Source organism: Hypomesus nipponensis, chromosome 16 (genome assembly GCF_054491055.1).
Source record: "Hypomesus nipponensis isolate SF chromosome 16, ASM5449105v1, whole genome shotgun sequence".
Classification (NCBI taxonomy): domain Eukaryota; kingdom Metazoa; phylum Chordata; class Actinopteri; order Osmeriformes; family Osmeridae; genus Hypomesus; species Hypomesus nipponensis.
The window spans coordinates 3,542,388-3,562,500 of NC_140376.1; the positions used below are offsets into that span (position 1 = coordinate 3,542,388).

Genomic DNA, 20,113 nt, shown 5'->3' on the forward strand with positions numbered 1-20,113 from the left:
GGCATCCTTCTGATGCATGCTGCAGTTTAACAATGCAGCGTGCACCCTGCGATGATGGTAATAATAATAGACATTGCTATTGTGATGAATGTTATTCTCAGAGCTGCTGAGGGATGCATGCCCCACCCTGCTCTAGATTCTCCTTCATTGGCTCGTTTGTTGAGCCGCTGTGTTGGGTGAGAGGGGGTGGGGAAAGGGTGTTCTCTCTCTCTCTTTGTCTTTCTTTCTCTCTTTCCCTCTCTCTCTCCCTCTCTCTTTATCTTTCTCTCTTTCTCTCTCTCTTATCTTTCTCTCTCTCTCTTTTCTCTCTTTCTCTCTCTCTCCCTCTCCCTGACTGGCTGACTGAGCTTCTACGAGCGCCACAGCCTGGACCAATCGTCTCTCTCCCACGGTGTCTCCCTGCCTGTTAATTGGCTGCCTCCCTCAGCCAGAGCAGCTGAGACACACACCCAGCTGGCTTTATCAGAGAGCAAGCTGGAGCCAAGTAGAGAGAGAGACAGAGAGAGAGAGAGACACACACAGAGAGAGAGACACAGAGAAAGAGAGAGAGTGAGAGAAATAAAGAGTCAGTCAGCGAGCGAGGGCACACGCGCAAGAGAGAAAGAGAGTGTAGTCTCTGTGAAGCAGTGCTGCTCGTTCTCCCCCCCTGTTGCTGAATCTTCGCAGTCTGACGAACAAGATGAACCACAGCTCCATAGAACCGGCAGAGACCATTGAGGCACTACGCTACATCAGGTAGGAGGAATCAACACAGGGGTGCACGTTACCCCACATCCCAGACCCCGTCGAATTCACCTCTATTAGCATTAGAAAGGCAATAGGCGAGAGTGAAAATGCTAACTGTGAATAACGTTTCACACCCTGCTGGTGAATGTGAACTTAAACTGTGGTACCTATGAGAGGTGCAGGCAATGGTATTCTGTGTGCGTCACACACAAGTTCGAAGTGTGTGTGTGTGTGTGTGTGGCTCAGCTGATTGGTGTTCCGACACTAAGACTGTGTGCTGTTGGAGCGGCATACTCATCAGGTGCAGACCACTTTTATTCAGCAGATGACACAATCAGGGGGAGTCAGGTGGCTGAGCGTTTAGGGAATCGGGCTAGTAATCTGAAGGTCGCCAATTCGATTCCCGGCTGAGCCAAAATGCAATCCTTGGGCAATGCACTTCACCCTACTTGCCTCGGGGGGGGGGGGGGGGAGAATGTCCCTGTACTTACTGTGAGTCGCTCTGGATAAGAGCGTCTGCTAAATGACTAAATGTAATCTGCCTCACAAAGTCAGAACACCGCCGCTACCCTAGTGTGTCTGTGAATGTGTGCGTAGGAGAGAGAGAGACAGGGAGAGGGGGCGTAGAGAGAGATTGAGTCAGAATGCCCACCTGTGACTCAGTCAGGACACGACAGTACAAGGAAGATTGCGACGACCCTTGAGTTCTCCGCTGAGGTCCGACTGTGTCAGATCGTACTATCAAAGTGATGGTTCTGTAATGAGGACTACCTGCGGTGTCCGCATTCTACCTTTGCACAGAGAATACCCTCTGGTACGCACAGCGATGCATTGGACCCAGATATGTTACAAGGGTCCAACGATATGTAGCTTTTGTATTTATTTTTTATGTTTCTTTGGATAAAAGTGTCTGCTAAATGAATACAATTGAATATATTTAAAATGTAATACCTTATTCAAGTACAATTCTGCATTTTAAGAAATGGGCACAATGTCCACAGATAATCAGATGATCTGATTGATTCTTTTGTCAAGTCTTTTATGTCTCCAAATCAAGACTCTTGATTGAGCTCCCGTTAATAAATACGGTGTTTTACACAATCTCACTGCGCAGCTCTGCTCTTAATTAGATTCAATATTTTTAATTAGGCTGCATGTTAGATGCACTCTACCTGGCACCAGGCACACACACACACACACACATCCATGCAGAGACACAAGTGATCACATGCTCTCTGTCACACACACACACACACACCCCACGTGCCATCATCAAGAGGGTGTTTTTTTTATAGAGAGCTCTTGCTGTAAAGGCATGTGAAGGAGTGCTTTATGTGCACACACACACACACACACACACACACACACACACACACACACACACACACACAGGCGTAAGATGGCTCTAGAGCAGTGGTTCCCAATCCTGGTCCTCAGGGACCCCCCTGTCCTACATGTTTTAGATGTTTCCCTGCTCCAAAACACCTGATTCAAATGAATGGTCGTTAGCAGGCTTCTGCAGAGCTGGATAACGACCCATTCATTTGAACCAGGTGTGTTGGAGCAGGGAAACATCTAAACCATGCAGGACAGGGGGTCCCTGAGGACCAGGATTGAGAGCACCATGTAGGGGGGCGAGGAGGCTGATAATGGTGTGTGCAGAATCCTGAAGGGGAGATGACAAACCTTGTGTATGGACACTGAGGAGAGATGGTTACTACATTCATGTGCTGACTCCCAGCCCTCTTCCCCCAGCTCCTCTCATATCTGAACAAGTGCATGGGCTTGTGGCCTGCAAACACACGTTTATGAAATGTAAATAACCTGGCCCTCATTCGTGCATGGTTATAGACAGAGAGAGAGAGAGAGAGAGAGAGAGAGAGAGAGACAGAGAGAGAGACATTGATTTGTGTTAGCATCATGTACTCCAATTAGAGTACCCATCATGTGCTCTAATCAGCTCTTCTTCTCCATGTGAGAGCTAAATTATCCCAGTGGGTTTTCCCTCGGGGGTTTGTAAAATGATGGCTGTAGCCTCAGTTAAGATCATGTCAGGTATTAAGCCGTTAATGGTGGCTTTGAGCTTCTGTTTATAGTTACTTTGGAGGTTTACCTTAGGGGGCTCACGATTACTACCTGATGAATCTAGAGGGATTCCTTAAATAACCCCCTTGCTGCACTAAATTACATCAATGATGTAGAACATGTATATTTGACATGTCATCCATGATTGATGTTCATCTACATTCCGCTCAAGCATACAGTATTGTCATAGCAACTGATCGCAGCTGGAGCCTAGCCAGAATATTAGATGAACGTGGTGATAAATGTCAGTTTCCATGGAAAAATGTGTATTTTGCCATTTATATAATGCCGGGGATGAGACCATGTAGACGGAGTGTGAGTGCTCCAGTGTTGGGGGACTGTGAGCGGAGGAGGACGGTGAGCGGAGGAGGACTGGGAGTGGAGGAGGCTGCATGCTATTGTCAGCGGGGTGAGCTGGGCCTCAGCTGGGCTTCTCTGTGGCTCGCTGCCTCTTGGCTTCACCCGCCCCTCTCCTCCTCACCTCCTTTTATGTTTGAACACACCAGTCATATATTTACCTATTAAATAAAGTCATCCATTACTTGAAGTGCACAAAAACAAGAGTGAGTCTGCCCGCCCGACCTGTCCGCCTGGATGAATGACTCCCTGCCCGTTTGCAGCCTACTCAAACCCATCCATCCGTTTGTCCATGCGCCCGTCCGTCCGTTTGATTGATTCACGTTGTTATTTCTCCACCTCCCTTCCTCCCGCCCCCGTTGGCAGCTGGTTCTGTGGAGCTCCCTGTGTCTGCGCGAAGGCTGAGGTGTTTATTTATAGCTACAAGCACCAAATGCAATAATAAAGGCGGAGGGAAGGGAGAAGCAGGATTTGTTACCAGGCACTGTGTCGTGTGCAGGGGCTTCGGCCATTAAAGTCACATTAGAGGCCTAAGAGCACTCGATTTACTGGGTTCGAAGGGAGAGTGTTTACGGAATACGGGCGCGGGTTGGCAGGGGGGGGTGGGGGGTTGGGGGTCACAAATGGGGCCTGGTAGAATTGAATTATGAGACGTAAAAAGGATGCCGCTCATCTGATTCGATTTGGGGCTTTTCGGTCTGTTAAATGCAGGGGAGAGCAACTGACGAGGCCTCACACACACACACACACACACACACAACCCCCCACACACACACAACCCCCCACACACACACACACACACACACACACAACCCCACACACACACACACACACACAACCCCACACACACACACACACAACCCCACACACACACACACACACACAACCCCACACACACACACACACACACACACACACACACACACACAAGCCCACACACACACACACACACACACACAACCCCACACACACACACACAACCCCCCACACACACACACACACATACACACACACACACACAACCCCCCCCCCACACACACACACACACACACAGATAAAGCCTTTATTTTGGAACAAGTGCTCTGTCACAGGTCCCCTGGGTGCGGGTGGGCGAGTTCTCCAGCTGCTCCAATGCTGAGCTGTTAGCTTTCGTTTTTCTGTACTACGGCTTTTCTGACCACTCAGAAAGTACACCATGGTTCCGCTCAGGGCTCTGCTGACTCAGGCTATATACACCTTTTTTGTTGAAAAAGGAGGTTTGCTTAGGAACTGCTGGAGTACTGGACCAGAGAGGCAGCTACCCAATACCAATGAGCCACTGCTTGAAAGGCCAATGATTTGTTTGAGATGATTCAGATAGCTGTATGAGTTTGTTTTGTTTGTTGGATGTTTGAATATTAGCCATGGGCTTTAAACCAGGCACACGGGGTTGTTTCCCCCCCAATGTTTTATCTACCTAAACAATACTGGCAGGTCTGTGTGTGTGTGTGTGTGTGTCTGTATGTATGTATGAATGATTAAGCAATACGTCTTCATGGTTCCACTTCATAACTGATCATTTGAATGGATTGGGACAGCACAGATACTGGGCTGATATGCATTATTGAACTATTTCTTTGTTTTGTGCCTGTGTGTATATGTGTGTATATGTGTGTCTGTGTGTGTGTGTGTGTGTTGAGAATGGATGAATAATACAGAGCTGGAGGCTTTGTAAAAAAAGACAGACAGTTTCTCCTCTCCTCCACATGCCTCTAATGAGTGTCACTGGCTGAGACAAGGATCATTAAGTGTGAGAACCAGCATGAGTCAGACAGAGAGAAAGACAGAATGTGTGTGCGTGTGTTTTTGTAAACATGTATAGTCCCAAGGTGATGTGCCTATGGTCTTTTTGCACAGACAGATCATTCCTCCAACACAGGCTCTTCTCAACCCTGAATATCGAAAGGGTCATTTAGATACCCTTCAGGAAACCTCCTCTCCTCATTTCTCCTTCCTCATGTCACTTCCTCGGCATAGATTTCCCCTCCTCTGCTGTGGGTAAGGACATCTCCTGCAGAATTCGAGAGAGAGAGCACGTTATTGTAGGAGCAGAACCTGTGCGGGTTTACCAGCCCTCCGACTTCAAACCTTCGAGAACTTTGATGCGTTATTCCTTCTTTACGTGTGTGGACGCGAGGAGTAATGAGCGTAAAACAGAATCGTTAAGCATTTCCATGGTAACCGGAACGTCATTAAACAGACCAGATAGATTGGATATCCCATTCTCACCAGCGACTGATGCAGAGCTTTGAAGCAGCAGGCTTTAAAGTTTTCCGATTGATCATGTGGATGAGTGAGGAGTAAAACAAGCACATTAGCAGAAGGTTTAGTGACGCGTAACTTCTGGTTTCACTCGAACGCCTGGCTAACAGCTCCACTGACCCTTTTAAGAAGGTGCGCTTCATTCGACGACCAAGGCCCGCCTGGGCTGCATCCTGTCTCTTTGATCCTCCTGCACCTGGGGGGGGGGGGGAATCGGCATCCCTTCAAAACCGGCATTTAATGTCTCCGCCCCCCGGGTTTCTCTCCGTGTTTAATCCTCATCAAAGTGTTTAAACTGTGTGAGTGGCAGCAGCAGCACAATAATGCTGTAAAACAGCTCAGCTCAAACACAGGCTGCGAAAGACTGTTAATTGGCTAAATGACAGCCTGGCGTGTGAGCCGGCATGTGTGCGTGTGTGTGCATGTGCGTGTGTGTGTATTAACTCAGCCTGATGGAAGCATATCAGTTCTGAAGGTATGTGGACAGCAAACTTGGTAAATGAGTTTTTCCCGGCTCGACAGACACGTCCCTGGGCACGGCCTTATCAGAGCTGCTGGATTACTGGATGGGGAAGGACAAGAGATAGTGGGCAAAAGTTGGAGGTGTGTGTGTGCGTATATGTGTGTATGAGTGCATTTGTGTGTGTGTGTGTGTTTTGCCTGATAGGGAGGTTTGAAGCAGTGGGGAGGCGTGGATGGTAGGATGAAGAGCAATCGTGCTGTACTTACCTCACCTCTTTCTCTCTCTTTCTTTTATTATCTCCATGACAACAGCGAATGCCAAATTCCAGCGGGGACAATCGAAGAGGAACATTTGGAATGTCCCTCTAGCTATTTCAGGAGGTCTCTGAAAACATTTAGGATGGATTATGGATTTTTAAAATTCCATAATGTAGGATTTAGTCCAGAACCTTCCTTCTTGACAAAATCTCCTTGCCCGAAAAACCCCTTCATTGCCCTTCAGTCACCAAGTGACCATTTACGAAATCCTGTATTTTGCATTTCCAATTTCTGTATGAGAAGTTGAGGCGTGAGAAAAGGATAGATTTGTGTTCAAAGCTATAGCATTTTTCTGCCTGTGATAAGCCGTGCTCCCAGGACCCAGGCGAGTGTGACCACGGAAATAAAGGATTCTGACCTATGACTATGAAACAGAACCAGCCGCATTCATGGAAGAACACTGAGGTTACTAAGCGACAGCCAATCAGGGCACATTAGAAAGCGTAGAACCAAGACCTTGTTTCGAGCACGTTGGATGCTCCCCAGCATCCCCCACTGTGGTAGTAGGTATGGGTCTCCGTGCAGTTGTCAAGCAAGCCGACAATTAGCCCCGCCCACCGTTCACGCCACTTACCGTGAAACAACTTTCCAGAACGGACTATTTAAATTTACAATCCAGGCTCACGCTACCTCGCGGCCGCGTCCGATGGCGAGAGCCGTTGGAATTCTAAACCTCGACTCATGGAGGCGTAACCATGGTTCCCCGGGCTGCGGCCAACATTAGCCTGAACATGAATCATAGACGCGGGTCAAAGGCAAAGTCACATCATCGGACGTGGCTGGAAAGAGTTGATGAGATGACAGAATGGGCACAGTCCGTTAGTTGTTGTCTGCTTTCGTCAGTGAGTCCGAGGAGGGTCCTAACCTTGCCTGAAGTCCGTACAAAGAGGATAAGAGAGGTCTAGAGACATCCAAAGATGAAGAGAGATAGAGAGGTGAGGTGAACAGTTGAATAACAAGGAGTACGTTTAGGAGATCAAGACTGACTGAAGGAACACTAGCCGAGAGGAAGAAGAAGAAAAAAAACACAATCGTGGTTGTGTGATCTTTAAAAGATAACCTGGAAGATGTCACTCATTTTGTCGGCTATTAACACCTGTCACTCTCGTGTGTACGATAGGATTGCCATAGAAACCAGTTGTGGGCCTGTCTTGGGAGAAAAAGGGAAAAAATATGACCCGGAGGTGTTCAGTGTTGTGTGCTTGTGTTGGTTCAATGTACCCGTAGGGAATGCTTATTGATTTGTGAAATAAACACTTCTGGGGTTTATAGCAGATAAAAAAGAAACTGAAGATTTTATGTAACTGTAAGTAGAATGCTGGTGAGTGGGTGTGATTCTGTGTTTGTGGGGGTAGACACACTGTGTTCGTGAAGACAGTGTGCTGTATTTAATTATCCTGTTCAGTTTAACTTCCTTCTAGCTCTTTGTTTATCCCTCTCTTTATCTCCGTGTCTTGCGTGTTTGTATGCTTGTATACTTTTCTGTGCGTCCATAAAATTGGTTGATCAATATTAAGTTAAGTATTGTAAATGTAGAGTGTGTGTGTGTACGAGTTTGGCGTGTGTGTAGGTGTGTGTGATGCTGTCACTAAAGGCATCCAGGAACTCTCCCGGGTAATTGGCTCTAGGGTCTCGCTCTGCTGATTTCTGATTGGAGCTCTGATGTGTCCTTGTTCACGGAATACCGAGATGGAATTCCTGATGATGTCAACGGTCGCTGTGCCCTTCTCAAACCCCCTGTTAGTCACACGTCCCTGACTTAGCAAGCAAACACATCCTCTCTGACCCCCTTACAACAGCAACTCAACACTCCATGTGTTTATTTAGCGGACGCTATTATCCAAAGTAATGTAGCACATTCAGTAGGTACAGCTGAAATGAAGGACCAGAAATGCACAATTTCAGTATTTCAATGGTTACCAAGGAAAACTCAACAACTGTAGGATGTGCTGTGATTATGTGTTTCAAGAAGCACTTAAAGTCATGCCAATACCATCCAACACAATAAGTGACAGTCAATAGAGACTCTCTGAATTCTACTCTCTCAGACACCTTTAGCTCAGTGGGGGTTGTGCTGTTGCCGGGGCTGTGGGTGATTGACAGTTGCTAAGGTTCCATATCTCCCACTGGCCATCTGTGGCGCTGGCGCTAACGATGAGAGACAGCCAGCGGATGGCCGGGGGAAACAGCCAATCAACACGCCACTCAGGAGCCGCCTTCCAGCCAATCACACACCAGGAGTGCATGAGCAGAGGGCTCTCGAGATGTCGAGATTGTACATAACATCCCCCTGCCAGCCTTGCGGGCAGGAGGTGGGTATCATCTCTGCCCCTCCCCCCCCTCACCCCTTCCACCCCAGGCCTTTATTAGAGGTCAGGAGTCTTTGTGAGGGAGGATGCAGGGTTGTGAGATACACGTGGCACCGACATCTGGAGGATGTGCATTATTTTTTGCCGCAAAATCCAAAAGTCCGATGGGATATGTCGAACGGGAGTCTTCTCAGATGTTGATTCCTCCAGACAGCTGCATGACAGGACATGTCATTATTCAGTCCCAGTCAGGTTCCCAGACTGCGAGCAACACTGTGCTCTCTGTCACCGTGGTTACGTGTCATACAGTGGGCTAGTTTGAACTCACTGCCTGAAAGACCTCTGTCTTATACAGTTCAAAACACAATAATGCTCACTATCCATTGCAGGGGGATCACTACCTTCCTGATCTGGGATATTACAGGTCCAATTGAAGGTACAGTATAAGGGATTTAAGGATATATACATATACAGTCAAGCTTTTATTCAAGGGATCAAGCTTTTATCCTAAATCTCAGTGTTAGTATTTCAAGACACTCATCTCTATTTCTTTATCTCTCTTTCTCTCTTTTTCTCTCTTTTTCTCTCTCTCTCTCTCTCTCTCTCTCTCTCTCTCCACATGTTCTCCTTCTGTTTCTCTCTCTCTTTCTCTCTCTCTTTTCTCTGTGAGGTGTGTGTATTGGTGTGAATGAATGTGATGAGTAATGAGTGGTGGGCATGCTGGCTGAGCCCGCTGGATCAATGTTGACCAGAGCTGGTGTGTCTGTGGAGGGCTAACTTTAGCACCCTTCCTGTGCTCCCGTAGATACCTCCATTAGCTCGGCTTCCCCGGGTGACCAATGGGTTGTTCAAACATCCTGAACACACACACACACACACACACACACATCCACACAAACAACCCTGCTGACAGGAACGATCCATTCTCTCCCATCTTTCCAGTGTGCAGTGATCCAACCTCGCCTGGTTAGCGTAGACAATACAAGACAATTTGTTTGTGGTGTCTTCCTGATATTGCTATTGCAGTTGTGAGGGTAGAGTGTGTTGGGTGTCATGGCCTGTGGCTTACACACACACACACCAACGCACACACACATACACAGACGCACACACACACACCATGTCTCCCCTAGCACCAACACCCGTGACATTATTCACATCATGTATTTAAATGAGATGTCTGCCTGGCGTTTTAAACCGGCAGCATCGTCAGCACACCTCACAGGGAAGCTGTAATGTGGAGAGGTAGAGAGGTGCGAGGCTCTTTGAGAACACCAGCAGACCCCCCCCCCCCCCCCACCCCGAGGTGAAACTCTTCAGCATCTAAATAAAGGGCTGTCAAATGTGTGTGTGTGGGGGGGGGGGGGGGAAATTAGAACTCATAACTTTTCAACATCAAATGCAGTTTTCCAAGCACACGTCCTTGACGCCTTTGACAGTCCCTTAAATTGCTTTACGGCACAGTAAGCGAGTGTGCTAAAGGACTGGCATTGTCAGCTAACCGTGCACCTGCCGTCTGTTGTCAAAGGTCGACTCTGAGCCAGGATAAACGCGGTGGGGCCCCGTTTGGCTGTCATGATCCCCCCCCGGCGCTCCACTCATCAATTATACAGACACCAGACAGATGCAGCAAGGTTGCCTCACCAGGTGTGTGTGTGTGTGTGTGTTGTGTACAGGTGTTAGCTGTACATGGGCATGTCTTTGTGTCAGTGGCACCATTGTCCCACTTCTCGTCCTCCCCCAGAGGAACACCCCTCCTGGCCGCCCAGCGCAACAAATCCATATGACTGATGAGGGAATATCAGAGGGGCAAGGTGAGACACACAGCGCTTGTTTGTGTTGTCGGGTTCTCCCCACAGGGAATCTCGTAGCGGTGTTCTCCTCCTGTGTCCCCCCCTGGCCCGTGCCCAGAAGCATCTCATTCAGTCTCTTCATGGTCCATCCCTGCAGACCGGAGCCACTGAGTCCATCCACAGAGAAGATAATAAATCCTTTGAACAGGGTGAAACCTGGCCTAAATGAGCCTCTTTCCTCCCTCTACTAGACTCATGCACTGTGAAAGAGCACTGACACTCTGAAGTCATCAAAACCTACAAACAATAAGAATTCTCATAAATACTTGAAACTTTTTTTATAGAGGTGCCCAGGAAGAGACTGTTGAAATATTTGGCACTACTGGCTACTTGACACACACGGAAAAGGTATGTTCTGTAGTTTTTATTTAAGAAAAAAGATTCTGACCTTGTCAGTACCCAGGATGTTTTATCGAGTGGGAGCACTAATTCCAGAGATTAGCGTAATCTCTGAAAAGTATTTTAACTCTACATGCCTGAGATGGTGGAAGAAATAGCACATATTGGAGCGATGCCGTGTAGTTCAGTTTCAACTGTTTCCTGTCGATGGAAATGGAAGTTTGAAAAGAAGATTTGATGTGAAGGAGCTGACAGACAGCTGAGGTGAGATGATGTCAGCAGCATTGCCCCTGGGGTGGTGCCTCTGTTGGAGCATCTAGCATCACCTGCTTCTCGGGGACCTGGCAGGGGAAGGGAGAATGTCAACTGGAGGGAGAGGAGATGGAGAGGGAGAGGGTGAGGGAGAGAGAGAGGAAGAGGGAGAGAGAAGCCCTTCGTATCACAACAACCTTACCTCATGCTCTCCAGGAAAATGAGAAACAACAAATCACAGCTCTCTCTCTCTCTCTCTCTCTCTCTCTCTCTCTCTCTCTCTCTCAGTCTGGAGACGGTTTTGTTTGTCGCAGGAGAGAATGTTGTGTTGTACCTTATCCTGCATTCTCTCAATCTGTTAGATTCTCTCTGGAGGGGTGTGTGACAGCTTGGTTCATCGCGCCTCATGCTGCAAATCCAACACCGAAGCCAAGATTTTATATTCCTCCTAGTTTTCTACTGCTGTAAACATGAATAGAGAATGTTACAGCAGAGAGATATTTGTGGTGTTTCAGAGAGGATGAGCTACAGCATCCTCTACCAGAGACAAGTACGCCCCTCGACCTGAGGGACCTGTGGGTTTAAAACACCAAAAGTCCCAGGTTCGAGTCCTGGAACTGATCCACACCATCTGGTTCTCTTGACTTGTGAATAACACATTCACTGAGCAGTTGAAGACTAATGTGTATGTGTGTGTTTGAGGTGGGGCTGGGGGAAGGGGGTTGTGTTTGTGAATTCAGACCACCAGAGAGATATCAGGGAAGTCAAAAAGGCAGAGGGAGATCATCGTATGCCTGGCTAGCCATGCCTGCCCTGGGCCAAACGAGAGCAGGAGACCGAAAGCAAAAAACACATTAGAACAAAATGGAGATTCAATGGAAATAGAGATGCGACTGTGCTCAGAGAAGGTCAAAGGTAATGGACGATCTCGCAGCTAGCCTCAAAACTCCTCGTCTTCCACCTCAGAATAGCTGCCTTTGGGGGTCAAGACAACCTTCTTGTCAAGTGCTATGAGAGCAGCCTAAGAGCTTGACGTGAACACAGGGAACACTGCACAATATTACCTTGCCAGGCTTCCAGGCACAGCTTCATCCAAGGGAGAGCTTACCTATAGCTGCTTTTAATTAGCGGTTTTGGCTCACACTTAAATTCAAAACTGTTTTTAACACATGACTAAATAAATCATGTCTCATTAAAGGAATGAGGACTGGGAGATTAGAATCCCGGTTGTAAACTCCCAGACCCCATGCCCTGTTCATGAGTCACTTGGGAGAAAACGTGCCTGCTAAATGTAAATGACAACAGGCAGTTTAAATAGGACCAGAGGTAGGATATTGATGTTTTTCCTTCATTAACACGTCTCCCGAGGGGCGGCAGGTTTGTCAATAGATGCCAAAATAGAAGTCGTTTTTTCCCCATCAATTTTACTTGAGGTGCTGAGTCAGAAGCAAATGGAAAATGAAAGCAGTTTATCACAATGTCCTGTTTGAGGTCCCTTTGTGGTTGTTGAAGACTCCTTTTCCTGCAGTGCATTGAAACACTGAAGTGCATTGAAACATCGCTTTGAAGAGTCCGTTTAGACTCCAGCAGGTTCCACTGCAGGGTTGCTGTAATCTACTGGCTTTGACTACTTTTTATTCAGGTTCTCCACAGTTGTCGTATTGCTTCAGTCATGTCATTTTCACCAAAGATCTTCCATTGATTGAGGCGTACTTCTATGGTCCTAGACGTCAAGACTTATTACAGTTGCTTTCACTCTCCCAAGAGAAATATTCAGTCTCATTAAGTGAGCTATAACTCACTGGAGGTATTGACTATTCCTACAGTTAGCTGAGGTAATGTGTATTAAGTGTAAAGGTTCTATTGACTGAACAGTTTATGTTACACTGATGGGCAGACTTCCAATGTAGTCCTCATTCCCTCCCGGTCTGTGTCTTCCCCCCTCTTCCACAGATCCTTCCACCTTCCTCTCCCCTCCCCGTCCTCCTCTCCCTCCCTCCGTCTCTCTTATCTACCCCCTCCTGCTCTCCCTCTCTTCACCCCTCCATCCTCCCCTCTCATCTCCCCCCCCCTGCCCAGCATCTGTCCCCTCCCCACTCAGATTCTCCCCTCTCCCGTTTCCTGTCTCAAACCTCTCTCAGAACCTCTGGAGCTTAGGACCCAGGAGCTTTGTGCCTAAGCCTGGCAACCCTGCCGTAGGACACCTCTCCTCTTGAATTGTTCCTGCGGACCTCCACAGCCAGCCACTGTTACCCAAGCGGGTGTGTCTAATGTCAGTCGGCGCTAGTGAAATCCTTTCTTCCAGCAGTCGTTCTGAATAATTATGCTGTTTTTCTGGGATCTGTGGAGGCAGTAGTACGCGTCAGATAAACACAACAATAAGAGAGTGCGGATTGCAAGAGTAATTGTTGTTCTTTGTATGCAGGTGGGAACAGCAGTTGGAATGTTATATATTAGTTTGCCGGAAGGTTCCATTTCGCTGATGTGTTCCAGCGTGTGTGCCTGAGCCAAAGACAGAGATGTTAATTGAGGTCTTAGATAGTTTGACTTCTTCTTTACCTCCCCCGCCTTCTGCTCTGTCTCCAGGAAGTGAAAGCTCCCCCCTCTGCCCCCGTCAACCCCACCTTTTTCAGAGCCTTTCACTCCATACCTTGTCATTCATCTCTCTGTCTCTCTCTCTCTCTCTCTCTCTGTCTCTCTCTCTGTCTCTCTCTATCTCTCTCTCTCTGTCTCTCTCTCTCTCTCTCTCTCTCTCTCTCTCTCTCTCTCTCTCTCTCTCTGTCTCTCTCTCTCTCTCTCTCTCTCTCTCTCTCTCTCTCTCTCTCTCTCTCTCTCTCTCTCTCTCTCTCTCTCTCTCTCTCTCTCTCTCTCTCTCTCTCTCTCTCTCTCTCTCTCTCTCTCTCCATCCTCCCCTATTTAAAGAGAACAGTCGATGCATTGTTGTTGTGTTCCAGGTCAGGCTGCATCAGAACAGGGCTTTTACTCTCTTCCGTGTTCTGGGTGACGGCTCCCCTCTCTGAATTCAGTTAGCTTTCATGCTCTCTCTCTCTCTCTCTCTTTCTCTCCGCTACCTGGAAGAGAAGGCCAGGGGGGCACTGAGAGCCAATGGGATGTGACAAGCCGGCATCCTGTTGTCATCTATCAAACATGAGCCACGTCGTCAGGCTGACAAATGCTTTTAATCCACGAAGACCAAGAGGCTTGCACATGACCCGCACACGCACTTACTGTGTGCAGGTCATCCATCCAGATAAAAGCCATTGAGGTGAATTAACCAGCTGAGGACTGATGGGGTCGGCCAGGTGCTGTGGTCAGTAGGCCTCCAGCATCCAGTGTTTTGGCCCTGCCCATTACCCAGCATCCACCTGGGTAATATATCCTCCCCACCCCCACTACCACCACCTGCTTAACTCCCGCCCCTGCGCCCTCCCACTTGAGAAATCACAAAATCAACTCGAAAGCCACCTGCCTAGAGATGGACGTCCGTATAGCTTTCCCATAGCCGCTAAATGAATTGAATGATGATGACTGGCTATTCAGCTGCCTTCCTTCTCATTCGCTGGGGTTTGAATGAAGGAGGTGAAGGTGGTTGTTTGTTGCCGTGGCACACGAGGGGATGAGACAGTGCAGCTTCAGCACTCTGCCCCACTCCTGCCTTCTCTGCGCACACTACACACACACACACGCACACACACACACCCCCACACACATTTAACACATACTCCGCACACACACACTCTGGCCTTCAGACTGCGAAATCACCTGGGGCAGGGGTTGGGCTGAGACAAAGATGGATGCTATCTCTAATCTCATCTCTTTCTGCTCTCTCTCACTGTCTCTTTTTTTCTGTCTGTTTTCTTCTCCTGCCTTGTCCTCCCTCCCTCCCTCCCTCCCTCCCTCCCTCCCTCCCTCCCTCCCTCCCTCCCTCCCTCCCTCCCTCCCTCCCTCCCTCCCTCCCTCCCTCCCTCCCTCCCTCCCTCCCTCCCTCCCTCCCTCCCTCCCTCCCTCCCTCCACTTCCGTTCTCTAAAGAGCTGATGACTGTGGTATGTGTCCTAAAGTGACCTCGAAGCCCCTACACACTCACACAACCCACACACAGACAACACCCAGGGTGATCCACGTGATGACCTAACAGTTGCGGTGTCGAGTTGGGTGAAGGAAGACGTCCATTATCCTGATAATGGACGCCATCTTGGCGATTCGCGATCGACTGAGTGCTAGCAGAGGAAGGAACATGACTCGACTCTTCTGTCTCTAAGTGGCGCTTAGCAAAAAAAATTCAATTTCACAGTATCACTCAGCCCAACTTCTGACCAAAGCCTTCTAGTCGTGATACAGCCAAGCTCCTAATGGGATTATCTTAATTTGAATGATGAAGGTGAAGCTTAAGATGGAGATAAGTGTCCAGGACCTCCTTTTCTGGTGTGTGTGGTGGTAATTAGTTCCATTATGCTTAGAGAGCTTCCTCAGCAAGGAGCTGCCTGTGTTCAGCTGCTATGCCGTGTTGACGGTGCGGGTGAGGGTGTGGGTGAGGGTGTGGGTGAGGTCGTGGGTGAGGGTGTGGGTGAGGGTGAGGTCGTGGGTGAGGGTGAGGTCGTGGGTGAGGGTGTGGGTGAGGGTGAGGTCGTGGGTGAGGGTGTGGGTGAGGGTGAGGTCGTGGGTGAGGGTGAGGTCGTGGGTGAGGGTGTGGGTGAGGGTGAGGTCGTGGGTGAGGGTGTGGGTGAGGGTGAGGTCGTGGGTGAGGGTGAGGGTGAGGGTGAGGTCGTGGGTGAGGGTGTGGGTGAGGTCTTGGGTGAGAGTGTGGTTGAGGCACCAAACACCAGAGACCAGGATCAGATGAGACAGGGTGTGAGAGATCTCCTGCAAAATCTCTCTCTCTCTCTCTCTCTCTCTCTCTCTCTCTCTCTCTCTCTCTCTCTCTCTCTCTCTCTCTCTCTCATCCTATTTCTCTTTCTTGTTCCCTCTGTTTTGCTTTCCTTCTATCTTTCTCTCTCTCTCTCCTTCCCCTTTGTCTCTCATCAGAGTGGAAAAAGCAGGACATGAACAAGCAGAGGAGGGAGACGAAAGCCAGCTCATAGGGGAAGACACAGAGCTCATCCCCATGATTGTCTCACAAAAACAGCCCTCCACCGTTTCACAAAAGCAGCTCTCCACTAACCGGGCCGTGTAGAGGCGTGCATTTGATGTGTGTTGCTGTGGTCACCAATTTCACCCTGAAGCACCTTGCGTGTCGCCAACCGCACACACACGCTAGGTGTGATGGAATGTCGGTCGAGCTTGACAGGTCAATTAGGTGTGGCGTAATCAAAAACGAATTCCAAGATTAGATACACTCCGACAGTTTGGATTGCTATGGTGTCTCAACTTTCCGTGCCAAGAAAGATGTATCATTTAACTGTCCAAGCAGCACTGACAAGCAGACCAACAGACGGACACAACCAAAAAGCTCTGGATACACAACCATTTAGCTGTCTGTGCATCACGCAGAAAGGAGTCTGGGTAATTATCCAGCCAAACCCTTTCTACTGCCTGAGGAGACCGAGTTACCATGGGGACCCAGATTTAGATTTCAGGGATGTTTAGTTAAGGTGGTGGCAAGGCCTTGTGGGCGGAGCCGTCCTTGTTCCTGGAGAGAGGGGGACAGTTGTGTTGTCGTCTCACCTTGCACGCCCTGCCCATTAAGAGCTGATGAGGACGGAGGGACTGTTTTCAACGACTACACTACAATTGTTATTCGTCTTATTGGATTAATCACTCTCTAGAGAGCGGCTGCAGGCTGTGTCAAGTGATTACTGGCATATGATGTTGCGCGCGCGCGCGTGTGTGTGTGTGCTTTGACATCCCCTCACCGCTCTGACTCGTGAGCGGTCATGTGTCTTCCTGTTAGAGGGGTTCTGTGTGACCAGAGCCGGGCGGTCAGGCGTCTGGGGTTGACACGTGCGGACGTTTGTTTTGGGAGGGGTGAGTCCAATAGCTTTGTGGGACGAAAGAGCGTGTTTACCCGCACATGAGATTAGGATTGCGTGAAGTGAGTCAGATGGCTGAGCGGTGAGGGAGTCGGGCTTGTAATCAGATGGATCGATTCCCCCGTGCCAAATGATGTTATGTCCTTGGGCAAGGCACTTCACCCTACTCGCCTCGGGGGGAATGTCCCTGTACTTACTGTAAGTTGCGCTGGATAAGAGCGTCTGCTAAATGACTAAATGTAAGTGTGTGAGAGTGTGTGAGAGTGTGTGAGAGTGTGTGAGAGTGTGTGAGAGTGTGTGTGTGTGTGTGTGTGTGTGTGTGTGTATGCAGGGCTCTCTTTGGGGCAGCATGCTGTCGTCGGGGGCCTGTGTGGACCTGTGTGCGTGCGTGTGTGTTTGCGTGCGCGCTGGCCCTCCTCGGGCTTGGCTGGTGAGATAAACAGGCTCGTTAAGAGGCATGTGATCCCAGCTGAGCAGCGTGATGAAGCTCCGGGGAGCGCCGCCACGGCCGTGCAGGGATGAAGGCTCTCTCTCCCGGGGCCACGACAGCTTGTTACTGTCGATGCTCACACACACACACACACACACTTCCAGCCCCCTCCCCGCCTCCACACGCACGCACAAACACACGCCCCGACACACACACACGTTGACGCTCACGCAAACATTCATACAGTCACCACTTGGGATGGTTGACGAAGATTCAGTTCGGAGCGCACACACTCAGACCCACACAGGAGACACACACACACCCTCACATTCACACACACACTCAGACCCACACAGGAGACACACACACACCCTCACATTCACACACACACTCAGACCCACACAGGAGACACACACACACCCTCACATTCACACACACACTCAGACCCACACAGGAGACACACACACACCCTCACATTCACACACACACTCAGACCCACACAGGAGACACACACACACCCTCACATTCACACACACACTCAGACCCACACAGGAGACACACACACACCCTCACATTCACACACACACTCAGACCCACACAGGAGACACACACACACCCTCACATTCACACACACACTCAGACCCACACAGGAGACACACACACACCCTCACATTCACACACACACTCAGACCCACACAGGAGACACACACACACCCTCACATTCACACACACACTCAGACCCACACAGGAGACACACACACACCCTCACATTCACACACACACTCAGACCCACACAGGAGACACACACACACCCTCACATTCACACACACACTCAGACCCACACAGGAGACACACACACACCCTCACATTCACACACACACTCAGACCCACACAGGAGACACACACACACCCTCACATTCACACACACACTCAGACCCACACAGGAGACACACACACCCCTCACATTCACACACACACTCAGACCCACACAGGAGACACACACACACCCTCACATTCACACACACACTCAGACCCACACAGGAGACACACACACACCCTCACATTCACACACACACTCAGACCCACACAGGAGACACACACACACCCTCACATTCACACACACACTCAGACCCACACAGGAGACACACACACACCCTCACATTCACACACACACTCAGACCCACACAGGAGACACACACACCCTCACATTCACACACACACTCAGACCCACACAGGAGACACACACACACCCTCACATTCACACACTCGACATGCAGTCAAGTAGGATGATTGAGTGGAGCTATCATCATTAGGGTTTCCGTCGTGTCACCACAGGGAGAATGCGTGTGACTGATTTGGGCTGTGATTCCGCTGTCAAAACAGAGGTGTTAGTTTTGGGGTCTTCATTCTTTCTGGTCTCTGCAGCACCTCCTAGTGGAGAGAGAAAAGCTCACATCCGAAACCACGACAACCATGGAACTGAACGCTCAGCCGTTTATCGTTTCACCACCACATCCACAACTGGAATATATTTTTCTTTGTATTACCAGTACCAATGTGCAAAGGACAAACCTAAAACAAACGCTGTTGCTAGTGAAGACGACGGTTCTGTTCGGCTTAACGTCTCCCTGTGAAAGCCAGAACTATAGGAAACCAACCTTGGTGTGGTGAACTTTGTAAATATCATCTTGTCACAGTGAGTCAGTGCCTTCCTTCCAGGTGATCCTGTCTAAATGCCAGGAGCCCCAGCAGGATACTGGATGCGTAGCTCCCTGGCTGGCTGGATGGTCCGTTGATTGGCTGACTGACTGACTGGATAGCTGACTGGCTGCTAGGCTAGTTGGTTTGGAAAGCTGGATGTCTGATCAATGGATAAGCTTGTTGACAGGTTGCATGGTAGGCTGGTTGGTCAGTTATCTGGGTAAGTGTAACTGGATCACTGTGATAACTGTGATTCTATCTATAGTCCACAAACACTGGAGCTGCTGCGTACGCAGGAAGTCAGGGAATGTGTGTGTTTGTGTGTTTAATCTGTTTTCAACACCTCTCCTGAGAGGCACATGTTTCTAAAGCTGTGACACACGCTTCACACACACACACACACACACATACACACAACTGTAATCTGCCAGAGAAAAGGGACAATATGGCTTCCTGCGGTTGAGGGCTGAATGAAGGCTTTACATCTGATCCACGCTCTCGACTCGTGCTGAGCAGCCTGGAGCTGTGGGATCTCCCTGGAGGAAGCTCATTTTCTTTCTTCTCGGCAATCACAAGTGGAGGGCTATCCTTCCAGCAAAAGGCACCACTTGTGTGTCTTTGTGTGACAGTCCTGTCATTACTGTCCCTTGTGCTTCGTACCTGGAGGTTAGGCCCGACTTCTAAACCTCCCCGCATAGCCTACCACTCTACCAGATTGTTCCCACTTTGTGTCATTCTACCTCTATTGCCCTCTCTCCCCCTCTCTTTTCCTCCAGCTTTCTTTCTTTCTCTCTCTCTCTCTCTCTCTCTCTCTCTCTCTCTCTCTCTCTCTCTCTCTCTCTCTCTCTCTCTCTCTCTCTCTCTCTCTCTCTCTCTCACACACACACACACTGTCTCCCTCCCCCCTCTCCCTCCCTGCCTCTCTCTCTCTCTCTCTCTCTCTCTCCTTCTTTTGGTGAACAGTCTCTGCAGTATACAAAAACAGGCCTTTGAGTACAACACATGATGTAACT

The 20,113-nt window shown here is 49.2% G+C and overlaps 1 protein-coding gene across 2 annotated transcripts in view; it reads left to right on the forward strand.

Moving 5' to 3' along the window:
• The window catches only part of yjefn3 (YjeF N-terminal domain containing 3), a 32,789-nt gene that overhangs the window by 2,565 nt on the left and 10,111 nt on the right, over positions 1 to 20,113 (forward strand). Inside the window, exon 1 of one of the 2 annotated variants that reach the window (XM_084676493.1) lies at positions 216 to 735. The exons of the other annotated variant lie outside the window; for it this stretch is intronic. Within the exon in view, the coding sequence (XP_084532619.1) occupies positions 680 to 735 (56 nt within the window). The 5' untranslated portion in view covers positions 216 to 679. Of the gene's footprint in view, positions 1 to 215; positions 736 to 20,113 lie in introns of those variants that run through there. 2 annotated transcript variants of the gene reach the window in all.